General features: G+C 44.7%; 1 protein-coding gene across 2 annotated transcripts; it reads right to left on the reverse strand.

Moving 5' to 3' along the window:
- Positions 1–1081: 1081 nt before the first annotated feature.
- On the reverse strand, positions 1082–27654 carry WNT11 (Wnt family member 11). 2 transcript variants are annotated; one of them, XM_042838223.1, is made up of 6 exons: positions 27449–27654; positions 17204–17439; positions 16591–16704; positions 16427–16506; positions 14731–15023; positions 1082–2122 (listed from the first exon to the last, which is right to left on the reverse strand). In XM_042838223.1, the coding sequence occupies exons 1-6, from the start codon at positions 27529–27531 to the stop codon at positions 1948–1950; spliced, it is 981 nt and encodes a 326-aa protein (XP_042694157.1). In that variant the 5' UTR covers positions 27532–27654; the 3' UTR covers positions 1082–1947. The 2 variants fall into 2 exon arrangements, with proteins under 2 accessions (XP_042694157.1, XP_042694156.1); XM_042838222.1 differs by having other exon boundaries at positions 16427–16704.

Raw genomic sequence — 27654 nt, forward strand, 5'->3', positions numbered from 1 at the left:
AGTGGCTGGAAAAGAAGAAAAAGAGGACAACAGTGTTGTTATGGCTGTATTTCCTTCTGGGAAAGTGCTTAAATGCCCTGCTTTTCTGGAGGATTGATTTGTACAGCACTTTTCCTGGGGTATAGGCTCCCCAGAAATGTTCTGCGAAACCTCACAGGCTCTGATACCTTCTGCTTCTGGAGCAGATGCCTTTCCTAACACAGACACAGAGATTGTTGCTTGTAGCAAACATATATATACATATAAAGAGAGAGAGAGATGAAGTAATCTTAAGCTAAAATCTCCATTCCACAGCTTCTCAAATTGGAGTCAAGGATCATTACGGGTCCCTTCCAACTCGGAATATTCTATGATTCTATGATTCTCCTCCCTGCATGCAGAAGTGAGGAGCAAACCACCCATGAGAGACATCAGTCACATTTCTTAATGCACTCTTTGGGGACACAGGGATATTTAAGTGATGAGAGGATTGCTGATACAAGAGCAAAATGAGAATGGTGACTCTCCTCCCCTGAGTGCTCTGTTTCTTTGTCTTGATTGTATCTTGGCTAATTCTGCTCAAAATGAAGAGGCTGGGGAAAGAGGGAATACAGGAACTTATCTATCCCACGCCAGCGAGTGCCTCGAGCCTTGTGCCTCTCCCATCTTTGGGAAGGAGACCCAGCTTGTTTTCCAAGTAGGAAACCTTGAATGAAACATAATAAGCTAGCATTCTGCTGTTGCACCAGAAACTTCAGCATTTATTGCGTACTATTGTTAAGGCTTGTTTATAACATAGAGATATATTTACGTAGGAAGAAGAGCAGAGTAAAGCAGGAGATATATCTTATAAATATTTCTGTATGTCTGCGTACAAAATAAAATATGTACAGCCACCGATAGTGGTTTTCTCTGCACCAGGGCAGAGTCACATGAAGGACTGCTGTGTTCCCACTCCTTACTTTGGGGAATGGCTGCTACCTGAACGTCTGCACACCAGGACCAGACCCACTCTGCCCTCTGCAGTGTTTTGGGGCTGGTTCAATAGTTTTGCTTGGGGAAAGACACAGTGGCATCTTTTCCTAAGGAGGGGGTGGCCCATTGTGGCAGAGTTAAGAGTGCAAGACCCAAAGGGCAAGAGAAAGAGAGCAGGAGCTTTGTATGTTTTATTATTTTCCACTAGATTTTCACTTCAGTGTCATACTTTATCCTAATGGCTCCACTACAACCCAAGAACCCCATAACACCCTTCTCAGCATGCCCTATTCTCACTGTCTCTGGCATCTGGCTTTTTGTTTGTTTGTTTTCCATAGCTGAGTGTGAAAATCCATCAAGCCTAGACAACTTAGGGTCAAGTTTTCCTGTGGAAAAGTCCCATTGGAAGTCACAGACCTTCATAAAAGAAAGGTTAAAATGAGTTGGTCATTTCAGGGCATGGACCTGAATTCTTTCCACTTTTTCCATCCAGAGTGGATGCCTCCATTTTAAAAATTAGGTCTTTGGCAACAAATGCAGTTATTGCTGAAAAGTTGTAGAGTGTTTGCTTCTGGGATGGTTCTAATGCAGACTCAGTATCTGTGCAAGAAGGCATAGGCAAGCACGAATCTTGGTTATATTCAGACAGGAGCTGCTTTTCTTCCCCAAGGGAAAGTTTTTACTTTAGCTTCTCAAAATATTAAGGCACTTGATGGCTGGATGTCATTGGCAACCATAGGGAAGATTTTGGAAGAAGATACCATCCCAAATGAGTTTGTGTCTTCTAAGAGAGCATTTTATTGGCAGGGGAGAGCCTTCCATTTTTTACATTTCTTTAAAGTCACTTTTTTACTTGATGTGATTGCTTTTTTTTTTTTTTTTTTCCTCCTACCATCTTTCTTCAAGTCTATGTCTGTACAAGATGAGCGACATCTAGTCAAGGAAATATTTTCTCTTCTCTGAAGCATCTCAGCTCAGCAGAGCGAGGTGTTTTCATTTGCAGACGTATCTCTCGACAGTCCTCTCACACTTTTTACAGGTGACGTAGCAGCACCAGTGGTATTTGCAGTGGCACCTCTCCACCACTTTGTCCATGTAGGGGTTGTAGCCTCTGCCGCAGCACATCAGGTCACAGCTGTCACTCCCATTGGAGGTCTTGTTGCATTGCCTGGAGGAAAGGAAACATGGTGAGTGAGCGTGAAGCCCAGCAGGGCTTTCTGAACCACTGATGACAAGCTCTGCAATTGGACCTATTAGAGCAGGTCTGGAGGAGTCCACAAGGATGCTCAGAGACCGGAGCATATCTCCTATGGAGATGGGCAGAGAGTTGGGAGTTGCTGAACCTGGAGAAGGCTCTGAGAAGACCTTACAGTGTCTTTCCAGTGCCTAAAGCATCTGTAGAGGATCTGGGAGGGTCTACATTGTCAGAAACGTAGTGACGCAACAATAAGAAAGGGCTTTAAGCTCCTGAGCAGACTCTTACAGCCACTATTTAGCTCTGAACTAATCAGGAAAACCAATACATAAACATCACACTGGTTTTTAAGAAGGTTAAGAAGGATGACCCTGGGAACTACTAATCTGTCAGTCTTACCTTTGTGCCAGGAAAGATAATGGAACAGATCCTTCTGGAAGCGATACGAAAGCACAAGGAAGGCAAGGAGGTGATGCAGGAGAACCAGCATGGCTTCACCAAGGGCAAATCCTGTTTGACCAACCTAATGGCATTCTATGATGGCTACACTGCATCAATGGACAAGGGGAGAGCCTCTGATGTCATCTATCTGGACTTCAGTAAGGCCTTTGACGCAGTACCCCACAACATTCTTCTCTCCAAATTGGAAAGATATGAATTTGATGGGTAGACTGTTCAATAGATGAAGAACTGGCTTCAGGATTGAGCCCAGAGAGTAGCGTCACTGGCTCAATGTCTGGATGGAGACTGGTTATGAGTGGTGTCCCAAAGGTTAAGTTCCGGGACCAATACTCTTTAATGTCCTCATCCATTACATTGTCAGTGGGGTTGAGTGCATGCTCATCAAGTTTGCTGATGACACCAAGCTGTGGGGTGCAGTCAACACACCAGAGGGATGTGATGCCATCCAAAGGAACCTCATGAAGTTCAATAAATCCAAGTGTAAGGTCTGCATTACCAATATTAGCTGTGGGATGAAAGGATTGAGTGCAGCCCTCAAGTGTGTGTACTGAGAACTCACCGAGGACTCCTCAGTGTGGAGTCCTCAATACAGGAGAGACATGGAACTGTTGGATCGTGTCCAGAGGAGGGCCACAAAAATGATGCAAGGGATGGATCACCTCTCCTACAAGGACAGGCTGAGAGAGCTGGGACTGTGCAGTCTGGAGAAGAGAAGGCTCCAGGGAGATCTGATAGTGGCCTTTCACATTCTAAAGGGGAGCTACAGGAAAGAAGGGGACAGACTCTACAGCAGGGTCTGTGGTGACAGAACAAGGGAAATGCTTTCAAGCTTGAAGAGGTGGAGATTTAGGTTTGATATATTTGTTAATATATTTACATTAAGGGTGCTGAGGTACTGGAATAGGTTGTCCAGAGATGTGGTTGAGATGTGGTTGATGCTCCATCTCTGGAGACTTTCAAGGTGAGGATGGATTGGGCCCCAGGCAAAGTGATGCAGCAGTGTACATCCCTGTTCATTGGAGTTGGATTCGATGACCTTTAAAGGTCCCTTCCAACTCTAACGATCCTACAATTCTATGGTTCTATAAACAGCTATCCCATTCTCCTAAAATTGTCCAAGTGGGATCACTAGATGTAAAAATGCAACAGGCATTGACTTTTGGATAAGATGAACCATGTCCTGCAGATGCCATTTCTCCAGGAGCTGTAGAGATCATAGAATCAATGAATCACAGAATCATTAAGGTTGGAAAAGATCTCTAGGATTCCCAAGTCCAACCCCAGCCCGTCCCTACCATGCCTGCTAAACCATATCCTTAAGTGCTGCATCTCCACTGTCCTTGAACACCTCCAGGGATGCTGACTCCACAACCTCCCTGGGCAGGCTGTGCCAATGCCTCACCACTCTTTCCGAGAACAAAAGTTTCCTTATATCCAACCAGAATCTCTCTGGTACGACTTAAGGCCATTACCTCTCACCCTAACACTGTTAACCTGAGAGATGAGGCCAAGACTCACCTCACCACAACCTCATTTCAAGGAGTTGTACAGAGCCATAATGTCTCCTCTGAGCCTCCTCTTCTCCAGGCTGGACCAAAGCAATCCCCTCAGCTTTTCCCCATATAGCCCAGGGAGAAAACACTCATATTGGGTCAGATACTTGGCTGGAAACCAAAGCTTCAGGGCAAAATATCTCATTGTGCACCCAGCACAGTGAGGCTGTGAGCTGGATGGACACTTGACACTAATGTAGGAAAGGCAGTTTGATGACTATGGTGGCATTGCTAGCATCTCTCCTAAATTCCCTCCTGCGTATCTAGTTTGGACAGAAACAGTGTAAGGCCAGTTGGGGTAGAGAAGGAAGAGAGGAGCATGAGTCTGACACTTGGACTGAACAGTCCAGTAACAGAAGAAAACAAATCCATGAGATTTATAGGAATTCTTCATGAGGTAATGCTTTAGGAAAAGTTATGGTATTAATGAGGTGTTGAGATTTTGTTCTTGTTCTTCCCTTATTTATTTCTGACTCAGTCAGGCCTCCTGTTTGTTATTTCTGACTCGCATTCCTCACCAGGCTCATTTTTTTAAAGGCTTCCCCCCTTCTCCCCTTCATTCGGGAGTGTGTGTAAATATTTAAAAACCTTTGAAAGCTTCTACCAAAGATGAGGGCTGCCACCACACTGAGTGTGTTTGCCCAATGTTGAACCAAAGGCACTGTTACTGCCCCACGGGCCAGGGCCCCTCCTCCAGGAAACCTTTGAACAAATCCTCATAAACAGATTCATAAAGGCAATAAATATTCAGAGCAAATGTTCAAATATAAGGATGTTGATATTAGAAGGAGAATTTGATGATCTCACTCAGCTTTGCTGGAGACTGGAAAGGCTGCTGCCCAAAGGTTCACCTAGAGACGGTGTTCCCTCTTGTCCTAAGAACCCATTCAAATGGCCAAGAAAAGGGAAATGATGGCCCTCTAACTCCAGTCCGCCACCTAGGATCAGTTTTATCCCATTTAGAGAGCAAAACTCTTCCACTTGCTGTTTGGGAACAGTGAATCACCCCTTCCTTGATCTCAGTTCCTGTGGTTTGCAAAAAAAAGAAATGGGGTCGAGGGAGGGAGGGAGGGAGGAGATCAAAACAAGATTTCCCATAGCAGCACCCATCCTATACAGCTTAAAATGTAGGGAAAGAATAAAATCTTACCAAAAAATCTTCAGGCTTATCACCATTGTTAACCAAATATCAGGGACATTCTGGAAGATGGGAGGATGAAGAGCCAAAAGGACGGCTAAAACCCTGTTTTGAACCTAAATATGTTTCTAGAAGACTTTTCTGATCATGCCACTGAGCATGTTTGGTTTTCTGTTTAAAATTATAGGCATGGGTGAATTTTCTTAATTTTCTTCCCTTTTTAAACAAATAGAATAAAAAGTGAGTTTCTCAGCTGTAGCTACCCATGTGAAAAGCGAGTAGGGAAGACATAGGAGCAAAAAGACCAGAGTTTACCCACAGAAGCTGCTCCTGGATGTCTGCTTTCCAAGCCCACGGCTGCAATCCCATCAGGCTCCCTGCTGATGGGTTAAGTTCAATGTCATTTGTTTTGGGCCTGGTCCAGCACAATTCCAACAACTCAGAGAAATGTCCTCCTCCCGAGTCACAGAGAGAAAACACGAACATGGATGATTGCATCTTAACACAACATCATAACCTCCAGCAGCACTTGGAAGACCAGACTTGAAAAATGGTGCTGCAGCCATAATCCCAGCCAGGGTCCTGGCTCAGGAACAGGCTTTCACGTTGCCATAGTGTTTTGTCCTTCTTTATGCAAGAAGGGAAGAGGTCTCCCCTGCTAACACGACAAATCCCACTCAATCTTCTTGTCCAAAATCTCCCCCTTCCAGCCCTCATTTGGAAAACCTCTGCTGTACATATTATAAAAACATGTTATAGAATGGCTTGAGTTGGAAGGGACCTCAAAGATTTAGCTTCAAAACCCTTGCCACAGGTGGTTGCCAACCACTAAGTCAGGTATGTTGCTGTGTATCCCTCTGTGAATCCCAACAGCCTCATCATGGGGATGGTCCTTGGCACAGTTGGGCAAGGATATCTTTGCATTTCTGAGTCTTCCCCATCTCACACCTCTAAGCCATCTCCCTCCTGGGGAATCTTCCATTAGCACACCCATTTCATAGAATAGAGAAGCAGGTTTGTTTGGATTTTGAGTCAGAAATTGAAGTACAGCAAACAGGAGCACAATATGGATGGCAGCCTAGAATAATCACAGAATCACAGAATCACAGAATCACCCGGGTTGGAAGGGACCTCAAGGATCATGTAGTTCCAACCCCCCTGCCTAGCAGGGCCACCAAACACACACATTCAGATCAGGTTGCCCAGGACCCCGTCCAACCTGGCCTTGAACACGTCCAAGGACGGGGCATCCACAACCTCCCTGGGCAGCCCGTTCCAGGGCCCAACCACTCTCCTTGTATAGAACTTCCCCCTAACATCCAACCTAAATCTTCCCTCCTTCAACTTGGTTCCATTTCCCCCAGTCCTGCTGTTGTCAGCCCTTTTGAAGAGTTTACTCCCCTCCTGGCTGTAGGTTCCCTTCAGGTATTGATAGGCTGCAATGAGGTCACCCCGCAGCCTTCTCTTCTCCAGGCTGAACAAGCCCAACTCCCTCAGCCTGTTCTCATAGGGGAGCTGCTCCAGCCCCCTGCTCATCTCAGTCGCCCTCCTCTGCACCCTTTCCAAAATCTCAATGTCTTTCTTGTACTGAGGGCTCCACACCTGGACACAGTAGAATATCTTGAGGTGGAAGGGACCCATAAGGATCACTGAGTTTAACTCCTCCACATCGGACCACCCAAAAATCAGATCATAAGATCAGACCAGAGCTTGTTCAAGCTATCCTTAAAACCACCTAAGTTCTGTTTTAGGAGAATTGAGTGAATTGGTCTAGTCAAAAGCAAGATGGACCACAGTTAGACTAAATGATGTGAGAGGTCTTTTCCAACATTTGTGATTCTGATTCTGTGATTCTATGATTCTAAGGACAATGACTCCTTTTCTACCTGGAAACAATCCATCTTCTACCATCCCACATAGAACAGACATTCCAGATCTCTTATGGTCATGCAGGAAAGAAGTACTTTCTGGCTAGAGATGATGTCCTTCTGAGTCTGTAATTGCCTGCCTGGCCCAGTACTCTGCAATGTCTATGGGAATCACAGAATCATAGAATCATTAAGGTTGGAAAAGACCACAAAGATCAAATCTAACCATCAACCCATCACCATCATGCCCACTAAACTATGTCCCTCAGTGTCGCGCTGAGCATCTCCTCAGGTGGGAGATGCTGCTTAGAGGGAAAAACACAAATCAGACCACTTTCTGGAGTCTGTCCCCTCATACTTCCCCAACATCTGGGCTGCTGAATTTGGGATGATGTTCCTGCTTAACCTCATGGTGTTCCCTTGGGCACGATTTGTCTCATCCCTGTCTGACCTCAGGGAAACCACCTGTCTGCATGAACTCCAGCAGCCACAACTCCCAGAAGACACTACTGCTGAGTAAAGAAATTCTTTCTTTTTTTTTTCTAATTTAGATCAAATTTCTTGTCGTTTCTCTAGTGCCCCTTGCTCCAGTAATGTCATGCTGCACAGCAGTACATAAAAGAAAAAGAAAAATAGTTGGAGTCCCCCAGGAAGTATGTAAAACAATGGGCATAGCTAAAAATACATCAAAGTGCACAACTGCATGTCAGATTTTAAGGGCAGGATCTTAACTACTTTTAAATTGCTTTCTCAGCCATGGGGAATATCTGGAGACTGACACTGAACAACTGTACGAAAGAGAGTTATCAATACTTCATGTCAGCAAGGGGATATCAAGGGAGATCCTGGAACCAGCCTGTATTTTCATTAAAGAACAGAGAGTAAACTTACAAACTTGTGGATAATGCTGGGGAGAAGGGAGTTGAGAGCATTTCTGAGAGTGGATTAAAATGCAAAGCAAGCAATGCATTCTGAGCAAGATCCAGATAAACGTGGGAATGTTCTCAGGAGAGTCAGAGGAGCAGAGAGGAGCAGTTCAGAAAGCAGAAAGGATTCAGGGAACTGGTTTAGGGAAGTAAGAAAAGCTGTCTTCCCACCTAGCAAGGATCATTACAAAAAAGAGAGAACAACTTTTGTTTATATGAAGAGAAAAAGACAATCGGTCTAATTTGGAGAGAAAAAAAGGAAAAGAAAAATGAAAGGAGAAAGAAAAAGGAAAAAACAAATGGAAAAATAGAAAAGAAAGGAAATTCAGATGAAGTCAAACATAACTCAGAGGATAGTAAAGCCTGGAACAGGTTATTTGCAGAAAATGGTTTTAAGAGAAGTGATAAACGCCAGTGATGGACCAGGTATTCTCTGTTCAATCTCACTATATGAAAAGTCATTCCTGCTGTCCTCTAATCTCAACACTGGTTTGATGCAGGGGGACTAAATATATTAGGAGAACTGGCTTATTTTTTCCACCTTAATTCACTATCCACTGCAATTTTGCAAGAAGTAAATTAATGATTCACAAATATTTTGAGGTCAAATCCAGTTCTCTAAAATCTTCCCTGAGATTTAAATGAGAAAAAGCCCAAGAAACTACAGATGACCCAAACTACAGCTGGCCCAGCTACTGAAATCGGTGCCAACTACGAGCACACTGCCTTGGAAAGATGGAAAGAGCAAGTGGGAGGAAAAGAAAGATATTTTTCTGAATTTCCTTCAGTGTAAACTTTTGGGACACCCACAGAAGATCAGTTCATTATTTCTCAGCCATTATAGATGTCAGGAGGAAATTCTTCATGCAAAACGTGGTGAGGTGCTGGCACAGGCTGCCTGGAGAAGCAGTGGATACCCCGTACTTGGAGATGTTCAAGGCCAAGCTGGATGGGGCCCTGGGCAGACTGATCTGGTGCCTGATGTAGTGGTTGGCAATCCTGCCCATGGCAGGGAGTTGGAACATTATGATCCTTGAAGTCCCTTTCAACCCAAGCCATTCTATGATTCCATCATTATTAGTTGAGTGCCATGAACAAAAGGTGGCATCGGGGATGAGGGCCCCAAAATTATTAAATCATCATATGAATTCTAACCAAGTTGAAGCTCATCATATTCTGGCCTCATTGCATGACAGAAACCCAAGAAGGCTGTCACGGACACCAAACACCAAATGTTGTTGTCTACCCATAGCTACCCCCTCTAAATATGGGTGATACTGTAAGGAAATTTCATTGACCCCATGATCACACAATGCAAAGGACATTTCCTACTGAATATCAGTGGGTCCATTTCTGTTCTGATCTGGAGTCTTCAGTATAGGAGAGACATGGAACTGTTGGAGTGTGTCCAGAGGAGGGCCACAAAAATGATCCAAAGGATGGAACATCTCTCCTATAAGAACAGGCTGAGAGAGCTGGGGCTGTGCAGCCTGGAAAAGAGAAGGCTCCAGGGAGACCTCAGAGTGACCTTCCAGTATCTAAAGGGATGCTATAAGAAAGAAACTGATTCTTTAGCAGGGTCTGATGAGATAGGACAAGGGGAAATGGTTTCAAACTAGAACAGGAGAGATTTAGACTGGATATAAGGAAGTAGTTTTTTTACAGTGAAAGTGGTGAAGGACTGGCACAGGCTGTCCAGTGGGGTGGTTTCCTCATCCCTGGAGACACCCAAGGTCAGGCTGGATGGGTCTCTGAGCACCTGACTGAGCTGTAGGTGTTCCTTTTCACTGCAGGGATTTGGGCCACATGAACTCAACATGTTCCTTACAATTCAAACGATTCTATGCATTCAATGAACCTTGTTGTTTTGACCATCAATGTGTCACCAGCCACAAAGATTTTGTAGCCAAAACTTGTCACCAACAAGAAGCAGATGCATGGTCAATTAACTCTATGCATGTTCTTATCCCATAGGACACCTCAGGAGAGAGATAAAACTAATTTTACGTATTGCAAAATAAGAACAAATACATGGACAAGAAACAGCCACGAAAGGTTGGCCATATTAATTGCCCAAGTGAGTCAGCAAAGGAGTGGTGGCTGATCAGCCCTGTGTGGCATAAAAACAACGCTGCATCCCAATTTCTGTAGTGTAAGGGAGCTCCTTCCCATCTTCAGCAAAGAGGGAGTAGTATTTGCATGTCTCCAAAGCAGCTTTGGGAAAGATCAGTAATAAACAACTCAGTAATCCCTTCAAGGCATCAGAAGCCAGAGGCCTTTGCCTGTATCGCAGAATTTCCCGTTCCTTGGATTCCTTATGGGACTTTAAATAGACTTTGAAATACGATACATTGCACCCTACTGATAAAGGAGGTTAATACTTTTGCTTCTTTTCTCACAGCAGAGATCCCTATTTTATAATCTGCTATTCTTTATCTCCTGTTTGAAGCTGATAATGAATTTTTCAGTCTGGAGAAACTGAACAAACTCATTAAAAGATGAGTTACAGGGTGTTTTCTTCCAAGAAAGCTGCAAAATATATATGTAGTACATATATATACATATATATATATAAATATATACGTATTTAGAATGATAGAGTCATTAAGTTTGGGAAATACCTTCAAGATCACCAACCCCAGCTCCAATCCATCCCCACCCATTGGCCATGTCCCTCAGTGCCACATCTCCCTGAACACCTCCAGGGATGGTGACTCCACCACCTCCCTGGGCAGCCTGTGCCAATGCATTGCCACTCCTTCTGAGAAGAAATATTTTCTAATATCCAAGCTTAATCTCCCCTCATGCAATTTAAGGCCGTTCTCTTTCATCTTAACCAACCTCTCATTCCACATGGTTAACTCATATCAAAAATCATATAATCCACATGCTACTCCACAGATTTGCTCCTGGAGATTTTTCTCCAGACGATTATTATTAGCTATGTAAGCATGATGGTGGCAAACAAACCCATGGAGTTTGGCTGCCATCAGTGAAGGCTGTGGCTGCAGCAAGCCAGTTGCAAAATTCAGCTCCTTAATCAGATTCCGAGCACTTCAAAGAGTGGTGAGGCTTCAAATCACAGGTCTGTGTTCAGCTGCCTGGCTTTGAAACCTGGATCCACTCCAACTGCTCGAAGGCATGCGGATTCCCAAACCATTTCTGATTTCAACATGAAACTAAGGAGGGCCAAGATGTCTTAGAAATCACTACAGGCTTGTGCTGAACAAGGCTTTGAAAAAAGCTTTCAGAGAAGAGCCCAGAAAGGCTTTGGAGTAGCCAGGTTTGCATTTTCTGAGTGGATTTTCACATAGTTCCACTACAAAGTAACTTGACTCCCTTTCCTGCCTGAAGTTAGCACAATGAGTCCAAGCAATGTGAAGGATAATTATAGAGATGGAAGCGACCGATTAGATTATCCCTCCCACCCACCTACTAATGCAGGGTTGCTCCCTGGAGCATACAGAAACCCAGAATGAACAAAGTGTTGCAGCTGTGTCAGACCTTGTCCGGGTCCCAGCATTCTCTGAGCAAGATATGAACAGGCAGAAAAGACTTTTCCTCCTCATGATGCAAGACAACTCACTTTTTGTAATGAAAATCTGAATGTTTTAAATACAATTGAAAGGTTATTCATGGGAACCTCGCCCTTCTACACCCCTTCAGAGGAAGAAAGCGGGGCTGGAAAGTGGTGAAGCTTCCCAGACTCAGGTCTCCTTGAGCACAGTGAGAAGGGTCTGCACTACAGTGCCCTACGAGAAGCCACAGGACAAGAGCTCATGGCCTTAAATTGCACCAGGGGAGGTTCAGGTTGGATATGATCAGGAAATATCTTTTGTCAGAAAGAGGGGTAACGCATTAGAACAGGTTGCCCAGGAAAGTGGTGTCCCTGGAGGTGTTTAAAAAAAGGGTGAATGTTGTACTGAGGGAGATGGCCTAGAGCTTCACAGGGTTGGGTTGATGGTTGGACTTGATGATCTTAGTGATCTTTCCAACCTTAAGGATTCTACGATTCTATTTTTGAACACAAAGAGGCCAAAGAGGGAATAGGCAAATGATGGAAAAAGAGAGAAAACAAACTCAGAGACCAGTATTAAAATCCTTTTTTGATTACATTTGCTGTAAAAAAAAAAAAAAAAAAAAAAAAAAAAAAAAGCCTTAAAAATTGGCCTAATAGAAAAAAAAAATTCTCCCCAAAATCTTTGATGTGAACAAGGATAAAATGTTAAGATGCTCTGGGACTTCACTTATAGAGTGAAAGCCTCTTTGGGCTACTTCCAAACAAGCATTTTACACCACTGTGGGGTAAGCGTGAGCCATGTATTTTTCCTGCTCTCTCCAACAGCTGCCCCTTTGTCCTCCTGCTTCCTTGTCCCTGTCACCAAGCACTATCTCTGCCACTGGAACAGAGCCATCGTGTTTAAAACACATGAAATGTCCTCTCTGTGAGAGAAAAAAAAAAAAAAAATCAGAGGAAAAAATACATCCATGGAAGGAGGAGGAAGAAAAATGAGCCCATCTGCAAACACATTATACTCATTTCTTCTGATTTAATTAAGAGAAAGGGCTGCTATAGCTGCCAGTTTTGAGACACTAGGTATCTTCTCAATTGCACTGAGTGTAACTACAGATGACCTTACAGCGTGGCCCAAGAGATGACTACAATTCAACATAGGTCTATCTCACCCTCCTCCCCTCTCACAGTCGTCATCATCTTGCACATCCAACAATAAGGAGCCCTTCTTGACAGGTTCCTTTTGAAAGTCATCCCCTCCTGCCTTAATATCTCGCTCCTCTAAGTCCTCACTCAGCCTCACTTCCCCTGGATCCTTGCCTGGCAGGCTCACAATCTCTGCTCTCACCCTGCTCAGGATAAATGGATGCCTGCAATATGTGTTTTCCTATCCTCAAGAAAAAGAAAAAAAAAGATCACTCAAGACCACAACATATTTTTCATCCCTCGCTGGGATAAGATGGCAAAATCTCCTGTAAAATGAAATTATCTCCTGTAAAATGAAATTATAGGAAACCGTGTCTTCCTCCACCTTTGAAAGGGTTTCAGCTCGTGGAAAATGTTTCACTTGGCAGATCTCTAATGAATTCAGCTTGTTTTTGACACAACCTGTTGATTTCACACGATTCCTATTCCAAATAACCTCCAGTTTTTTCTTTGCAAAACAGGGAGTTTCAACAAAGAGGTCATTTTAAAAACAAGAATTTGTCAAAATCCATACAAATCCATAGAAACACTGCTTCTGCTCAAATTACGTTTTGTTTCAGACAACACGTTCAGCACATGCTTTCTTCCCCACAGCCCTCAATGACTCGTAAACATCTTCACTTGCTAATTACTGCTGCACTGTTGGGCCAGCAATGAACGTGCTGTTTTATCGTGGTCCTGTCACTGCCTTCCATTCTAATGGAGGATACAAAGCTCTAAACATCACACAACATCAGAGATCAAAAAGGACATGCTTCATACAGGGTGTCTCAGTCAACTTTCATCTTCACCTGGTCGACTCCAGATGCTGATATATATTCTATAGAACCGTGGTCCTAGAGAATTGCTAAAGGATATCTTCTATAGTCTCCTAAGTACAAATTCCTACTAATCAAAGATAACTAAAAAGGTTTAATCTTTTGTGCATTGAGGTCATTTACTTCCTTTCTGTCATAGTAAAACCTTCACTACTAATTCAACGCACAATGGAAAGGCCATTATGTCCAACAAGAGCTGAAAGGAAGATGCTCTGCAAAAGAGCACTTGCATGCATGCACCTTGCAACATGACAGCCTGAGAGTGCACATTGAGGTGGCACAAAGAGCATAGAATAATGATGGGAACTCTCTGAAAAAAAAAAGCCAAGTCAGCAGATAGCAGTGAATGAGCCATCTTGAAATCCAGCCATTACATTTCCTGAACAAAAGTCCTGAAAATCCTGCAAAATTCTGGAAATACACAGCTGTTTGGCTGTCAGAGAGTCTAGTGCCCACCTGTGGAATTGATTTGTCATAGAGGGAGTTCCACAAATCACAAGAAAAGACATGCGTGTCTGCTTCCTAGCACACCACTGTGCTCATTGAAGGCTTGACTGTGATGACCTTAGGTCACCAATACTAATGGAATGAAGTCATATCTCTTCATAGACATGAGCAATTCAAACATACATGGTTCCTTAAAAGCCAGTGGAAGAAAAATGCTCAAGATTCATCCTTGTGGGTGATGTGGCTTTTTTTTAAGGCTGCTTGGAAGCACCAGTCCTAACTGTGTTAAATCTTGCCTTACTTGTCTAAAAGTAGAGTAACAACTCATCAGATGAGCAATGATTGCAAGAGGAACTCAGTACAATCAATATCATCTGCTTGATCATTGTACCTGTGGAAATGAGCAGTCTATATGGTTTTCCTAGAGTATTTCAAAGATATTTTGTGCCTATCTCTATAAAGCAAGGCATCTACAGCTCCATCTTAGCCACAACCACCACTGAGAGTCTTGGGCATCTCTGTACTGCACTGAGCATCAGAAATAATTTTTTTGCCTGTGCATGTATGCTACCCCCACAGTGATTTGCCTGCTATTCATACACAACCCCCTCTGCCTCTTCTTAGGGGCACAGAGTGCAGAAACCCTCACCTGTCCTGGGTCCCGTGTGACCCCACTTTCTCATTCTTCATGCAGAAATCAGGCGAGCTCTGCAGGTAAATCAGCTCTGTCTCCTTAACCGGTCTGATATCAATATCCTTTGGCACGAGGTATTTGCGTGTGCCCATGGGCCGATGAACGACCTTGGTGGCTGACAAATACTTGTTTTTGAGGTCCAGTGCAATGTCTCGCAGCTCTTGAAGGCCTTTCCAACAGGTCTTGATAGAGCATGACCCAGAAACTCCATGGCACTTACATTTCATTTCAAGAGAGGCTTTCAAGACCTGCAAAAAGGAATGCAGGAGTTAGGAAATGTCCTTCTCTTAAGTCCAAACATCCCACAAGCTTACTAAATAAGATTCTTTCTTAATGGAGACTGCTATAGAAAAGGCCTGCTGCTTTGATTTCTGCACGGTTGTGCTTGAGCAGCTACTAGCAAAGGGAATGAAATCCCACAGCCCCTTGGTGATCACTATTAGACCAGGACTGCTCTCAGCAGGACACATTTGCAGCCAGCAGACAGAAGAATATGTTGAATTTTGATCAGATATCTACATAGGGCTGCATTTAAACTCTCTATATTAGGATCTGAAAATCAAAGCAATCCATAAATAGATTCTTAATGCGCATGTCTGCCTGCAACATGTTTAGGCATTGGGTAACAGATGTCAAGGCACTCATGAATTCAAAGCACCCACACCCTGCCTTTCTGCTGAGTATGGGGCCAGCAGAGCCTTTTACTTCAGTTCTGCTCTGGTCTGGTAGGATATAGCAATGAATCCACCAGCCGTGACAGTGCTGCATCCCAAGTGAAAATTTGCCCATTGTAATTCAAACAAAAACTCAAGACATAGCAATAATAATAATAATAATAATAATAATAATAATAATAATAATATAGAGTGGGAATGCAGGGAACCATAGAGAAAAACACCCAGAGGAGGTGAGTTTGATAGGGTTTTGCTCTGGAAAGGTAAGTTCAGCCCATAGCTACACAGTAAGCTGCCAATGAGCTCAGTATGCTCCAAGTTTTGCCCTAGAAGGACAAGTTGTGCAATAGAACCAGCGCAGAGAACTGCTGAAGCCTTTACAGCTCCCCACCCCAATTTCTCAAGCTGCATGAAGGGCTGTGGTGGGGATTTGCTCCTTGGGGCATGCCAAGCAGCATGCACAGTGCTATTCCTCCATTGGCACAGCCATGAATGCAAGCTGTTAAGAGCGGCTTCTGCCAGATAGGGGAGTAATCACTAGCAAAGCAGTTTGAGAAGGAACACATCAGCCCTCCTGGCTGCAGAGATGGCTGGGAGGCAGCTGCTGCTGGACACGTCTGGCAGATAGTAAGCCTCTGTGCTTACACAGCACTTCATGTGTGCAATGCCCTTGGCAGAGCACCATGGGACTCATCCCCACCACACCTCCTGGGGTAAGCAAGCCACAGCCATCCTTGGCTGTGGAAGGTGTGGCAATGACACATCCCACCCACAGTTCTAGAGGGCTGGAATTAGCATTTAGGGCCTCCTGAGGACCAGCATGACTGATAGCCACAGTCTTCAGCAGGCCAAAGGAGTTGAGAGCAATCAGGGAGAAACCTGCTCCTTTCACTAGCTGATAGAGACACTGAACCTCACAGAGCGACCGACCACTAAAGAGGACTGTACAAGTACAATAACTCTTGTGGATTTGTTACCTGTCTCCCTACTTCACTGTTGTGCAGATGCATCAGTTTATTGGCTTGTGATCCTGATTTTTTCATCTTCATGGGAGCATCTGAAAATTTGGACCCCATGATAAGACCATAGTTGAGGTTGTCTGCACATCCTCCCCATCGATACCCAGGTCCAGGTGTCTCACCTGGGATGGGACCACAGGAACAGCCAGGGAGGTCCCCGGTGGTGCAGGCTCTGGCAATGGTATGGCTGATAGCAGCAGCAGAAAGGGCATACACAAATGCTGACTCCCTTGTACCTGCAAGAGATAAGAAACTCCAACTCAGGTTCCAGGGATGGCTAAGTATTCCCCCAAAAGAGACCCACATAATCTCTGCCCCTTAGAATGGCTAATACGCTGCCTCCTTGCATCTGAGTCCTCTAAAGGCTTGGAGAAAATCTGCAACGAGAGCTCTTCATCCTGGGAGACAACATCCAATTTCAGGTTGCTCAGAGAAGCTGTGAGTGCCCATTCCATGAAGGCCTTCAAGGCCAGATTGGTTGGGAGATTGGCTGGGCAGCCTGACCTGGTGGGTGGCAACTAAACGATTTTTGAGATCCCTTCCAACCCAAGCCATTCTATGATTCTATGATCTTAGCAGGGGAAAGGGGTACATGGGCTCATGCAACTAGTCTACTGTGGTATGATCTACTTTTGGAGCATGTGAAGGAATCACAGAATGGCTGAGGTTGGAAGAGACCTCTGGGTACATCTGCTCCAACCTCTGCTCCCCACCCAAGGCAGCAGTGCTGTTTACCTCTCTCTAAGTCCAGCAGGTAGTTAGGAGCCAGCTCAATGGAAGAGCAGTTCCACCTCATGTCTGAGAAAGTTTTACGGCAGGTCTTTATCACTTCCCGTGCCGCCTGGATGATGGTCTGCATCAGCTCCAGGTTGCTGCGGCACAATTGCACCTGGGAAACCACCAGGCCTTCTAGCTGCTTGCAGTGCTGGGTTTGATTCAGGGCCAAAGCCGAAGGAGTCTTGGACAGAGCTCTGAGGAGACAAGCACATGCAAAAAAAAAAAAAAGACATTAGAACCCACAAAAGTCAGTCTTTGTGTCAGTATTAATTTCTTGACTACCTCCAACCCAGCAAACGCCTTGGCCTGTGTTCAGCTGACCTAATATTAGCTACATGCAAATTACATGCCTAGTTTAAGCTGATGAGAGAGATGGGAAACTGTTCAGAGTCATTTATCTCATCTAAGGTAAATGTTGAAGATGGGTGGGACAATTCGCCATTAAACCTGTGTGTTTCTCCCATCATCGAAAGGAGCCAGAACAAATCTCCTGGGGTGAATGCCAAGTTGACTGATTGTGTAAATCCTTATGGAAAGGTTTTGTTTTTCTTTTTTTTTTCCTCTTTTTTTTTTTTTGCAGAAGAATGAAGAGGACAGACCTCCCAACAGAGTGAAAAACAACCCGTTGGATCCATGATAATGGAAAGCTGGGTCCTCAGTGACTGTGGTATTAAAAAAAGAAAGAGTGAGGTTGGTTTTATCAGTGATTTGCATTCAGCATCTGTCTCACAGACTCTTTGAGGATTATACTAAATGTCATGTGATTAATTATAGAGAAAATCCCCTGCAAGATCCAGGGAAAAGCCACCAAGTTTGCAAAACAGATGCTTTCCCATGGAGTTAACGCCAAGGGCCTCCACCAATTCCATCACCGTTGCACTTAGATATCTAAATCTATTTCTCTAGTCTCTGAAGATTTAGTGAAGAAACACAATGCAAGTACATGCAAAGAGGCTATCACAGTCAAAACTTAGGAAGAATCCACTAGAATCATAATGCAAGTTACCATGGAAGAAACTGGCAATGTCCATAGGACCCCATTGGTTCTTGCAGTATGCAGTGTTTCACACTCCAGGTTAAAAAAAAAAAAAAAGAAAATAGCAAATGGTGCCATGCCTCAGAGCATGCTGTGCTATTATTTCTCAAGCACCCAAAATGATCAGCAGAAGTCTGGTGTGTAACTCTCTTTGTATCTTTATGACCTGCTTAGAGCAGTCATAAATGTTATTCATTCCCATAAAACAACTTTCTAGCTGGCTGCATCAGTACCTGGCATGTGATCCTGGCAACACAACTGCTTTAACACATATTTCCTTCTCTCCTTGTTAAATGTTGCCTTTCAGTTTCATCCTAAGCCATCTTGGTTAGTTTGGCATATTAGCAGACACATTTCTGGGCATATTTTACTTTATTGCTGTAACATCCACGTCCTTCAGAAGTTAAATGAGATGGAAATGGAGCTAAAAATGAGCCCTAACCAAGATCAGGGATATTAGCTCTGATCTCCAGCTTTCAGGAAAACACATCTATATTCCACTAACTACCTCAAGGTTGGCTCAAACCAGCTGCTGTGTATGTTGGAGCTCTCCCCGGGCTGTGCATAACTGCTAACCCCAATTCCTCCGTGAGTGGGAAAAAGCTAAAATCCTTGCTAGGGCTGAGCAGGTCTGCTCTCACAAATTCCCAGTCGACTGGAATTTGGCATTTCTGGTGCTGGATAATCAGTGGCAAACTTGGAAGGGAAACCACCACTCTGCTAGCAATGTAAATATATACATCATATAGATATTTAGAGAGCTTCATTAAACATACAGAGAACGAAAGTTTTGGACAAGGGGAGGAAGTGAGTAGAGTATTTAATTGTCAGAAGTTCTGCACCCAGTGCTCAGTAAACTCAAACACATCATACTCTTGAAGACTGAGAGCAAAGGTCTTGGAACAGTACCGATGTCATCTTAATGCAAACCTCCATGGTGAGGACTTCATGTTAGTCCTCCAGGGTCCTTCTTTGACCCATAGAGCTCCTAAAAGATAATCAGCTGATGCACATTGGAGATCTACAGCAGAATAGTTACAGAATCACAGAATGGCTTAAGACCCTAAAGATCATTGAGCTCCATCCACTCTAGGGTTGCCAACCACTAGCTCCCATCCTGGCCTTGAATGTCTCCAGGGATGGGGCATCCACAGCCACTCTGGGCAGCCAGTATTAGTGAGGCTAAGGTAACCCATGCCCTGAAAGTGCTCTTTCTGCACTAGCTGTAGGGGGAACTTAGGCATCAAGCTTGGATGCAGCCACCTGAGCTCTATAAGCACACAGAGATGGGTGAGATGAGTCCAACCCTCAGCACCTGGTGCCAAAAATCTGTGAAAGTTTATTCCAGAAAACCTATCAGCAACTCTCAGCAATGGGCTGAAATGACAAACGGGCAAGAGATTGAAGCACCTTGCTGCTCCTTGAATAAAAGTCATAAATACAACTTGGATTGTCCTTGTGTCCTTAGCTGCTCCTCAAGAAGGATGCATCTATCTGATAGGTCCTGCACCACATCTTCTAGATCTGTGTGAAGGTCTTGAGTGTCTTTAAAGGACTTGGTGGTGGATGGCAATAGCAATGATGTGCTGATAGTTGGACTAGACCATCTTAATGGACATTTCCAACCTCAACAATTCTATGATTCTGTGATTTGGAAACCTGTATTGCTGCACCTGCATCTCATCATTACGGGCAAATCAAACAGCAGAAATAACCACCTTTGAGTTGGAATGAACGATGAACACAGACTGAAGCTTATACTGGTTGTGAAGAAAGGGGACTAAACAGGTACAAAGAGCTTGCTGTAGCACGGCATTATTACCAAAGGCCTGAAATTATCACCATTAGAGAATGAGATGTGTAACATGATGAGAAAGAAATGTGCCTTATAGAAGAGGGGAAAAGATCTGCCAGAAGGTCGACAGAGGAAATGCTGCGGCCCCTTTGGGAAGAATTCAGTAAATGGCAGTAATGGCTGTTTCTTGTCGAATGAGCCAAGCTCCAGGGAGTCCGCCAAGAATAAAAAAGTAAGATGCAGGAAGGTGTTTTCTGAACATCTCCCAGGCCTGAACTTCATGCCTTTGCTTGTGAGAACCTATAATTGGAAACATCTCCAAGCGTCGGGAGGAAAAAGTAAAGGGTAATGGGGATGGAAAAGAAAACTCAGTTATTGGAGTCGCTTGCTGAGACCAAAAAGCACATCTATAAATCACAGATCAGGAATGTTAGAGGCCTATTAGGTCATCCAGCCCATGCTCTGACAGTGCAGGTTTACTCAGTCTCTGTCCTACATTGTCTTCCCCCATCCCCTGTTTTGCTTTAAATCCCCCTTTGTAAAGGTAGCAGCCCTCCCTGCTCCCCAAATTCTAACAGCACCATGGAGTGTCTTCCACCATCTGCAAAGGATACTATTTGAGAGCAAAGCCCATTTTTGAGTGGCAGAAATGAAATCTGGTGTTGATGGTGGGTCTCTACCTGCTAAGGCCAAAGAGGCACTGGTAGCCCCAATAAAGGAGCCCCAACGGGTAGTTAGCAGGACAGCCTTCACTCTTCAGTGTAGGAAAAAATCCCAGAAGAAAACATTTCTTTGAACTCCAGTGCTTCATCTGAGAAGCAGCCCAGAGGAATTTTGCCTGCTGCCATCCCACAAATGCTCCTTTTCACAATTTCCTTCTGCTAACATCATGCTCCCCTCCTCTGACTCTTCTCCATCCTTCATTCTCCAGAAAGGTGAGGACAACTGAGGGGAGGCTGATGGTTTTTCTTTTTTTTTTAAATATAAATATATACATATTTGACCCATCCCTTTAAATAAACAGGCTCCAAACCAAACATCTCCTGCTTTATATATAGCATAGCAGGGCTTTCAGTTGACGTTATGGATACTGACAGAAAACCATAAAGGTAATTACAGAGGAAATATGATGCATGGATGGATCATGACTTTCGTTTACTTTTCTAATTATCTCAGGCAGTTAATAAATTCATTTGAAAACATGAATGCTTTACAGTGTTGGGTCCTTTGAGAAGTATAGGTTCAGTGCTAGGCTGCATGAGAAGACTATTCATACAAGCAACATCCATGAGCAGAGATACTCATGAAAGCCATACACAATTAGCTTTGTAAGGATAAAGGGGCACACGGGACCCTGTTCCTGGCCCACTCGTAGGGGATTTTTTTTTTTTTTTAATTGAGCAGTGAAGCATTGGTGCCTTTTAAAATGCCCTTATAGAGTGGAAGGATCTCTTTCCACACAAGCACCCTTGGAGAACATCTCCACGTCCTCCCTTGTGTGATACGACCCAAGGAGGTGTGATACAACCCAAGGAGCTGTCACAGAAGGACCATTTGTGAAACCAACATCTTCTGCTCCAAATGATTTGTTTTACTTTCTGAGAATACATTCTCAATCTTATGCTGATTCTTAAACTCTATAATCTGCCAAAGATTTGGGGTAGAGCAAAAAAGATTTAGGCAAAATTCTATTACTTGGAGAGTAAACTTAAACAAAGAGAAACAGTGATTGTTTGTGGGTGTGTATATTAGACTTTATTTAAGAGTTTTTAATCTGTAGGAGCTTCATTTTCTCAAGTGAAAAGGGCTGGCAGGACCATTATGATGATTCCATGTGAGGCAGCCTGTATTCCCATCATCCCACCCTGCTCTGCTGCTATTTGAGAAGGACTTGGGATGCTGAGGAGCATCATCAGCCATGACCTGGGGACCACAGGTGCAAGTGGGTCAGCAAATATTCAAAGCCTTCTCAAAGCAAGGAATGGGATTTCTATAGAAAAATAGAGAGGGGGAGAAAGAAAGAAGGAGGAAAGAAGGAGGAAAGGAGAAAAAAAAATAAGGAAAGAAAGATGGAGAAAGGGAGAAAAGGACAAAAGGGGAAAGAAGGAGAAAGAGAAGGAGAGAAAAAGAGAGGGAACAAGGAAAGAGAAAAGGAAAGAGGGAAAAAGGAAAAGAGGGAAAGAGGGAAAGAGGGAAAGGGGGAAAGAGGAGGAGAAAGAGAGAAAGAAAGTATGAAAGAAAGAAAAGAAGGAAGGAAAGAAAAAAGAAAGATGAAAAGAAAGGAAAGGAGGAAAGGAAAGAAGGGAGGAACTGAGGGAGGGAGGGAGAGAAGGAGGGAGGGAAGAAAGAGAGAAAGAAAGAGAAAGAGAGAAAGAGAGAAAGAACAAGAGAATGAGAGAAAGAGAGAAAGAAAGAGAGAAAGAGAGAACGAAAGAGAGAGAGAAAGAAAGAGAGAGAAAGAGAGAATGAGAGAAATAAAGAGAGAGAGGAAGAAAGAGAGAAAGAAAGAGAGAAAGAAAGAGAGAAAGAAATAAAGAGAGAGAAAAGAAAGAGAAAGAAAGCAAGAAAGCAAGCAAGCAAGCAAGCAAGCAAGAAAGAAAGAAAGAAAGAAAAGAAAGAAAACTGAGCTGAGGAGGAAGACAGAGAGGAGGAGGGGGAAAAATCCCTACAGTAAAAGCTTAAAATAAGAGTTTTTCAAATACAGTGCCAAATCCAGTGCTGGCAGTAGTGGGCACAAGGCCATTGACTTCCAGCCCAAGCTCGACTGAAGTCGATGCCAGCGGTGAGTTGGCTGCCCCAGCACCGGAGGAAGGCCATGGAGCTTTGTCAAGTTTTCCCGAGCTGCCTATAGAGCTCTCCCTCACCCCCAGCCCACTCCCCTCCTGCCGTCCCCATCCTGCAGTCCTTTCACAGCAGCTCATCTAGCAGCTCCTGTGCCAGGCAGACAGCCCCTTGCCGGCGCCCGTGCCCCACTGTCCCAGCTCCCCCCCTCCTTGTCCAAAGTGGAGAAGCAGGCACTGCTGGGAAGCACAAAATCTTTCCATTTTCTCCCCATTTCAAGAGAAAAAAAACAAGTGAAAGCACGCTGCTGGCTCCAGAAAGGTCTTGGTTCTCATGCCTGGGAACAGAGCTCATGTCCCACTGTGAGGCATATAAGAAAGGACAGGCTTTTCAGCAGTGTCTGCTTTGATAAGACTAGAAGAAATGGTTTCAAACTAGAAGAGGGGAGATTTAAATTGAATGTAAGGAAAGAGTTTTTATGATAAGGGTGGTGAGGCACTGGCACAGGTTGCCCAGAGAGGTGGTGGGTGTCCCATCCCTGGAGACATTCAAGGTCAGGCTGAATGGTGCTATGAGCAGCTGATGGAACTGTGGGTGTCTGTTCTTGAAGGGGAGTTCAACAGATGGCTTTTAAGGGTCCCTTCCAAGTCAAAAGAATTCTGTGATTCAATGATTCCAAGTCCAAGAGGGACCAAGGGACCTTCCAAAGTGATCAAAACTCCACCTAATGATGGCATTCCTAGAGCTGTAGCTCATAGTAATGGGCTGAACCTGCAGCCTCTTTGCAAACTATGCAAAAAAGCACACACTGCTTTCATCCTCTTGGCAACCATTCATCGAGGGTGACAACACAAGGACAGTCTAACCTGTGTCCCAGTGCGTAGATAAGGAGATGCCACCCTCAAGCAGGTAGAAGTGCCTTGAAAGCAGCTCCATGCCCCGACATCACAACACCTGCAGTGTGAACATCTGGCTGCAGCTCCCTCTAGTGCTCGTTTATTTTTCAGATTTATCCACATACCTCACAGATACACAGAATTGTAGGGGCTGGAAGGGACCTCTAGAGATCAAGTCCTTGGCCAAACACAAGTTCCCTTAGTTCAGCTCATGTGGTTGCAAAAGGGAGTAAGGTGACAGAGTTCCTATAAGTGTTGGCCCTGCAGTATCTCAGGTTGGATATTAGGAAACAGTTCTCAGAAAGAGTGGCACAGGCTGCCCAGGGAGGTGGTGGAGTCAGCATCCCTGGAGGTGTACAAGAACCGTGGAGATGTGGCACTGAGGGATGTGGTGATTAGGTACAGTGGAGGTGGGTTCGGGTCTTTTCCAAACTTAATGATTCTACGATCTCCCATTGAAAATGTTGGCTGTGTCTCCTTTGCTGCAAACCAAGCTCAGAGAACTACAGAGCCCTCCTCTAAGGCTGGGAATGGGCTTGCATGCAAAATTAAGACTCAGAAGCTCACATGCCCTGAACAGAAAGCCAATCTGTCCACAGCAGCCCTGATCCTGCAAAGGTCTGTCAGTTCCTCAGCTTTACACCCAAGCAGCATCCTGGAGCTTGGGTGGAAGACAAAACATGGAGTTCCTCTGTGAGCAAGGGCAGGTTTATGGGATGCTGAGCATCCACACACCATTCTGGGTGCTTGGTGTTGCATGTCTCCATGGCAAGGAAGGGCACGGTGCCGATTTACAGCAGCTGGGGATCTGGACCACAGGCCTTATAAAAATAAGCCAAATAAAATAAAACAAATAGCTCCATTTTACATTCTCCCCACTTCTATTAATTTACAGGGGATATTCGTGTTACAGGGAAGTCCTAAATGGCTGAGAAGCGTGTTTTTCTTCCTCACCTCCCCCTGCAATTACATCACACACTGAATTAAAATTGAATTTGCTATCGCCCTCCCTATCAGTCGCTCCCTCTTCCTCCAACTTGCAGACCCGGCCCGCCAAGCTTTCTGCCCCAACCCCTTCCAAGCCTGTAAACATCTGGCAGAAACCACCTCCTTATCTCCTTCCCTGCCATCCCCATTCCTCTTTGAAGCTCGCTCCTGGCACTGTGCCTACAACAACGTTGCGATGGGCAGACCGCAGAGACGAGCCTGCGACCGAAAATGCCGCCTCGTGTTTTCCTCTCATCCTTTCCCCTCTCCATCCAAGAGCATGATCTCAGCTACGCCATTTCCAGGGATGGTCCCTGAGCCCCGAGGTTGGCAGCAGCCTGCATCTGGCACAGCTGCAGTGGTGGAAAGGGAGCGATGGATGGGGGAAGAAGTTGGCCAGTGGTTCCGTAGAAAAACAAGGGTGGGGAAAGGAGGAGAAGCTGCAAATTAAAAAAAAAAAAAAATTAAAAAAAAAAATCCCATTTCATTGTGAAATCCCAGCTGGTGGTGTCCTCATTGCACCAAGTGCCCTGGGACAGGGAGTGCAGTCCTTTGCCAGGTTACAAGCAGGTGCAAGAGGAGCCTGGCAGCACATCTGGATTTGGTTCATGCTTTGGATGCCATTTTAATCCCAGCTTTCATCTTCCCCACTCGTTTTTCAACAAGAGGATGTGTCTGCTGGAAAGTGGAGGAGTGGCAACCACAGTGTCTTTTTCCCCAAATGCCTCGTTCCCAAAAGAAACCCTTGCAGCCTAACTGCTTACTGGCTGAAAGGATGCAAATAGCTTTACAGACCAAGCCCTGCCTCTCAGGGTTAAGAGAAGATGCCTACCTTATGCCAGGTGCCAGGGCAGACTCATTATCAGGGTCTTTTGTGATAAGACAAGGGGAAATGATTTCAAACTAGAATAGAGAAGATTTAGGTTGGATATAAAAAGTTTATTTGTGATAAGGTTAGTGAAGCACTGGCACATGTTGCCCAGAGAGGTGATGGGTGCTCTGTCCATAGAGACACCCAAGGTCAGGCTGGATGGGCTCTGAGCACATGATGGAGCTGTGGGTGTCTCTGGCTCACTGCAGGGGTGTTGGACCAGGGACTATGGTCCCTTCAACTCAAACAGTTCTATGATATGATGATATATGCAAAGCTAAGAACCTAAATACTCAGAGTTGGGCTTTGAGACTTAGCCGTGGTGTCTGCTACAGTGTAGAAAGACCAGATGGTGAGAAGCAAATCAGATCTTGATACCTTCTACTTCCTCGCAGTATGGAGAGAGAGCACAAAAAGATGTCCTCATGCAGGCAGTCAGACTTCCCACCTGAACACGTGCATTTAAATACCCTATGGAAGGATTCACTCTGCTTCTCTTCATGCGTGTAAAAGTTGGATGTGTGGACTCAAAGAACTCCCTGCATTCCATGACATGTCCAGAGAGCATCTCCTGATGCTTGTGTATGTTGTCTATCATTAGAGTAGGCATCTGCAAAGTCCTTTCCCTGCTGGCTCCATGCAGGGCAATGAATGCACTGGCTCCAAAACATCTAGTTTAAGAGTAAGAAAGTTGTCAAAGGAAGGTGTGGGTGCCCCATCCATGTAGGCATTCAAGGACAGGCTAGATGGGGCCCTTGGCACCCTGTACAAATGGGGCGCAAGCAGCCCATGGCAATGGGTTGGAATTGGGTGGGCTTTAAGGTTCCTTCCAACCCAAACCATTCTGTGATTCTATGACTAATTCTGTGATTCGATGAAAAAATCCCACCTTTTCAAGAGATGGTGAGGGGAAAGAAAGCCTCAAGTGGCAAAGGCTGGGTCAGAAGGATGCGAATTAAACATGGCACAGGATCTGTGGTGGAAGGAGAAGTAAAGCAGGAACCTCTTGCCCTAATTTCACTGCCTATCCCCAGGTTCCTCACCTAAATACACTGCATCCTACAAAAGAGACCTTCCCTGGCATCTCATTTTATTGTGCTATTTATGGGAGATGCTCACTTGAGGTTAGCCCACATCCCATTATTTACTTTGTGCGCAGCTTCAAACCAGAGCAGAAGCAGAGGGCAGGAAACCAGATGGGTGCTGGAGGAGTTTGTTTGTTTGCTTTGCAGTAAGCAACTAATCGATCGCTTGCTTAAGCAAAGAAATGAGATAGCAATGTTTTCACTTTGTTTGCAGTGACATTACCTCAGAGGAAACTCGATCCAGACTTGACCACACTCCTTGGTATTTCTTCACCCTCCTCCCCCCTCCCCACTTCGTTTTTAACACCCTTCGCAAAATCCAAAGGTTAAAAGGTCCACCAAAAAAGCATGTTATCTGTCAAGCATCCCCTGTGGCTGGAGATTATCCCCACTGCCCTCCCTCCTGCTCTCAGCTCCTGCCTCTCATGACCATTGGTCCCAGAGGGAGCTGGTAGGGGCTGACACTAGAAACTTCATAAGTGGCTCATGCGAGCATTCAAGTGTGTGCCTTTCCTTTGCTATCAACAAGGAGAAGAAAAAGCAAGCCTAAATCATGCATATTTTGCAAAGAAGATTGAGGCACGTTGTTAGCACAAGCCCTCAGTACACACACTTGAAATCAATGAATGCCCGGAGAAATGCAACACGCACTGCTCTTTAAATGGCTCAAATAACAGAGCTGCAGAACCGGGTAACAGAGCAGCAGTGACTACAGAGGTTCTAAAAATGCCGAGAGATAGCTGGGTACTTACATCCATTTTATCCCATAGCAAATCCCCGTCTGCAGAATCAAGGACAGAAAAGCAGCTAGCAAAAATTGCGGGTTCGGCTTCATTTTCTCCACCGTCCCCCAGTAGGAAATCAGCTTCGAGAGGGGAAAATAGGAGGCTTCTGAATCTCCTGTGCGATGTATTTCCTTCAGCCCCTGTGTTGGGGATGCACAACCTGGAAGGAGACA

This window comes from Centrocercus urophasianus, unplaced genomic scaffold (assembly GCF_019232065.1).
Source record: "Centrocercus urophasianus isolate 14NV4802_14NV808 unplaced genomic scaffold, USGS_Curo_1.0 seq_74, whole genome shotgun sequence".
Classification (NCBI taxonomy): Eukaryota; Metazoa; Chordata; class Aves; order Galliformes; family Phasianidae; genus Centrocercus; species Centrocercus urophasianus.

What these genes read in the sequence shown, in the direction of transcription:
- WNT11 (XM_042838222.1), bottom strand. Translation starts at nt 27,531, where the DNA reads ATGAAGCCGAACCCGCAATTTTTGCTAGCTGCTTTTCTGTCCTTGATT. An exon ending in TGCTATGGGATAAAATGGAT is followed by an intron (nt 17,440 to 27,448) that starts GTAAGTACCCAG and finishes TTGTCTCCTCAG; the next exon opens with AGCTCTGTCCAAGACTCCTT. An exon ending in ACAGTGAAGTAGGGAGACAG is followed by an intron (nt 15,024 to 16,426) that starts GTAACAAATCCA and finishes TCCTTTTTGCAG; the next exon opens with GTCTTGAAAGCCTCTCTTGA.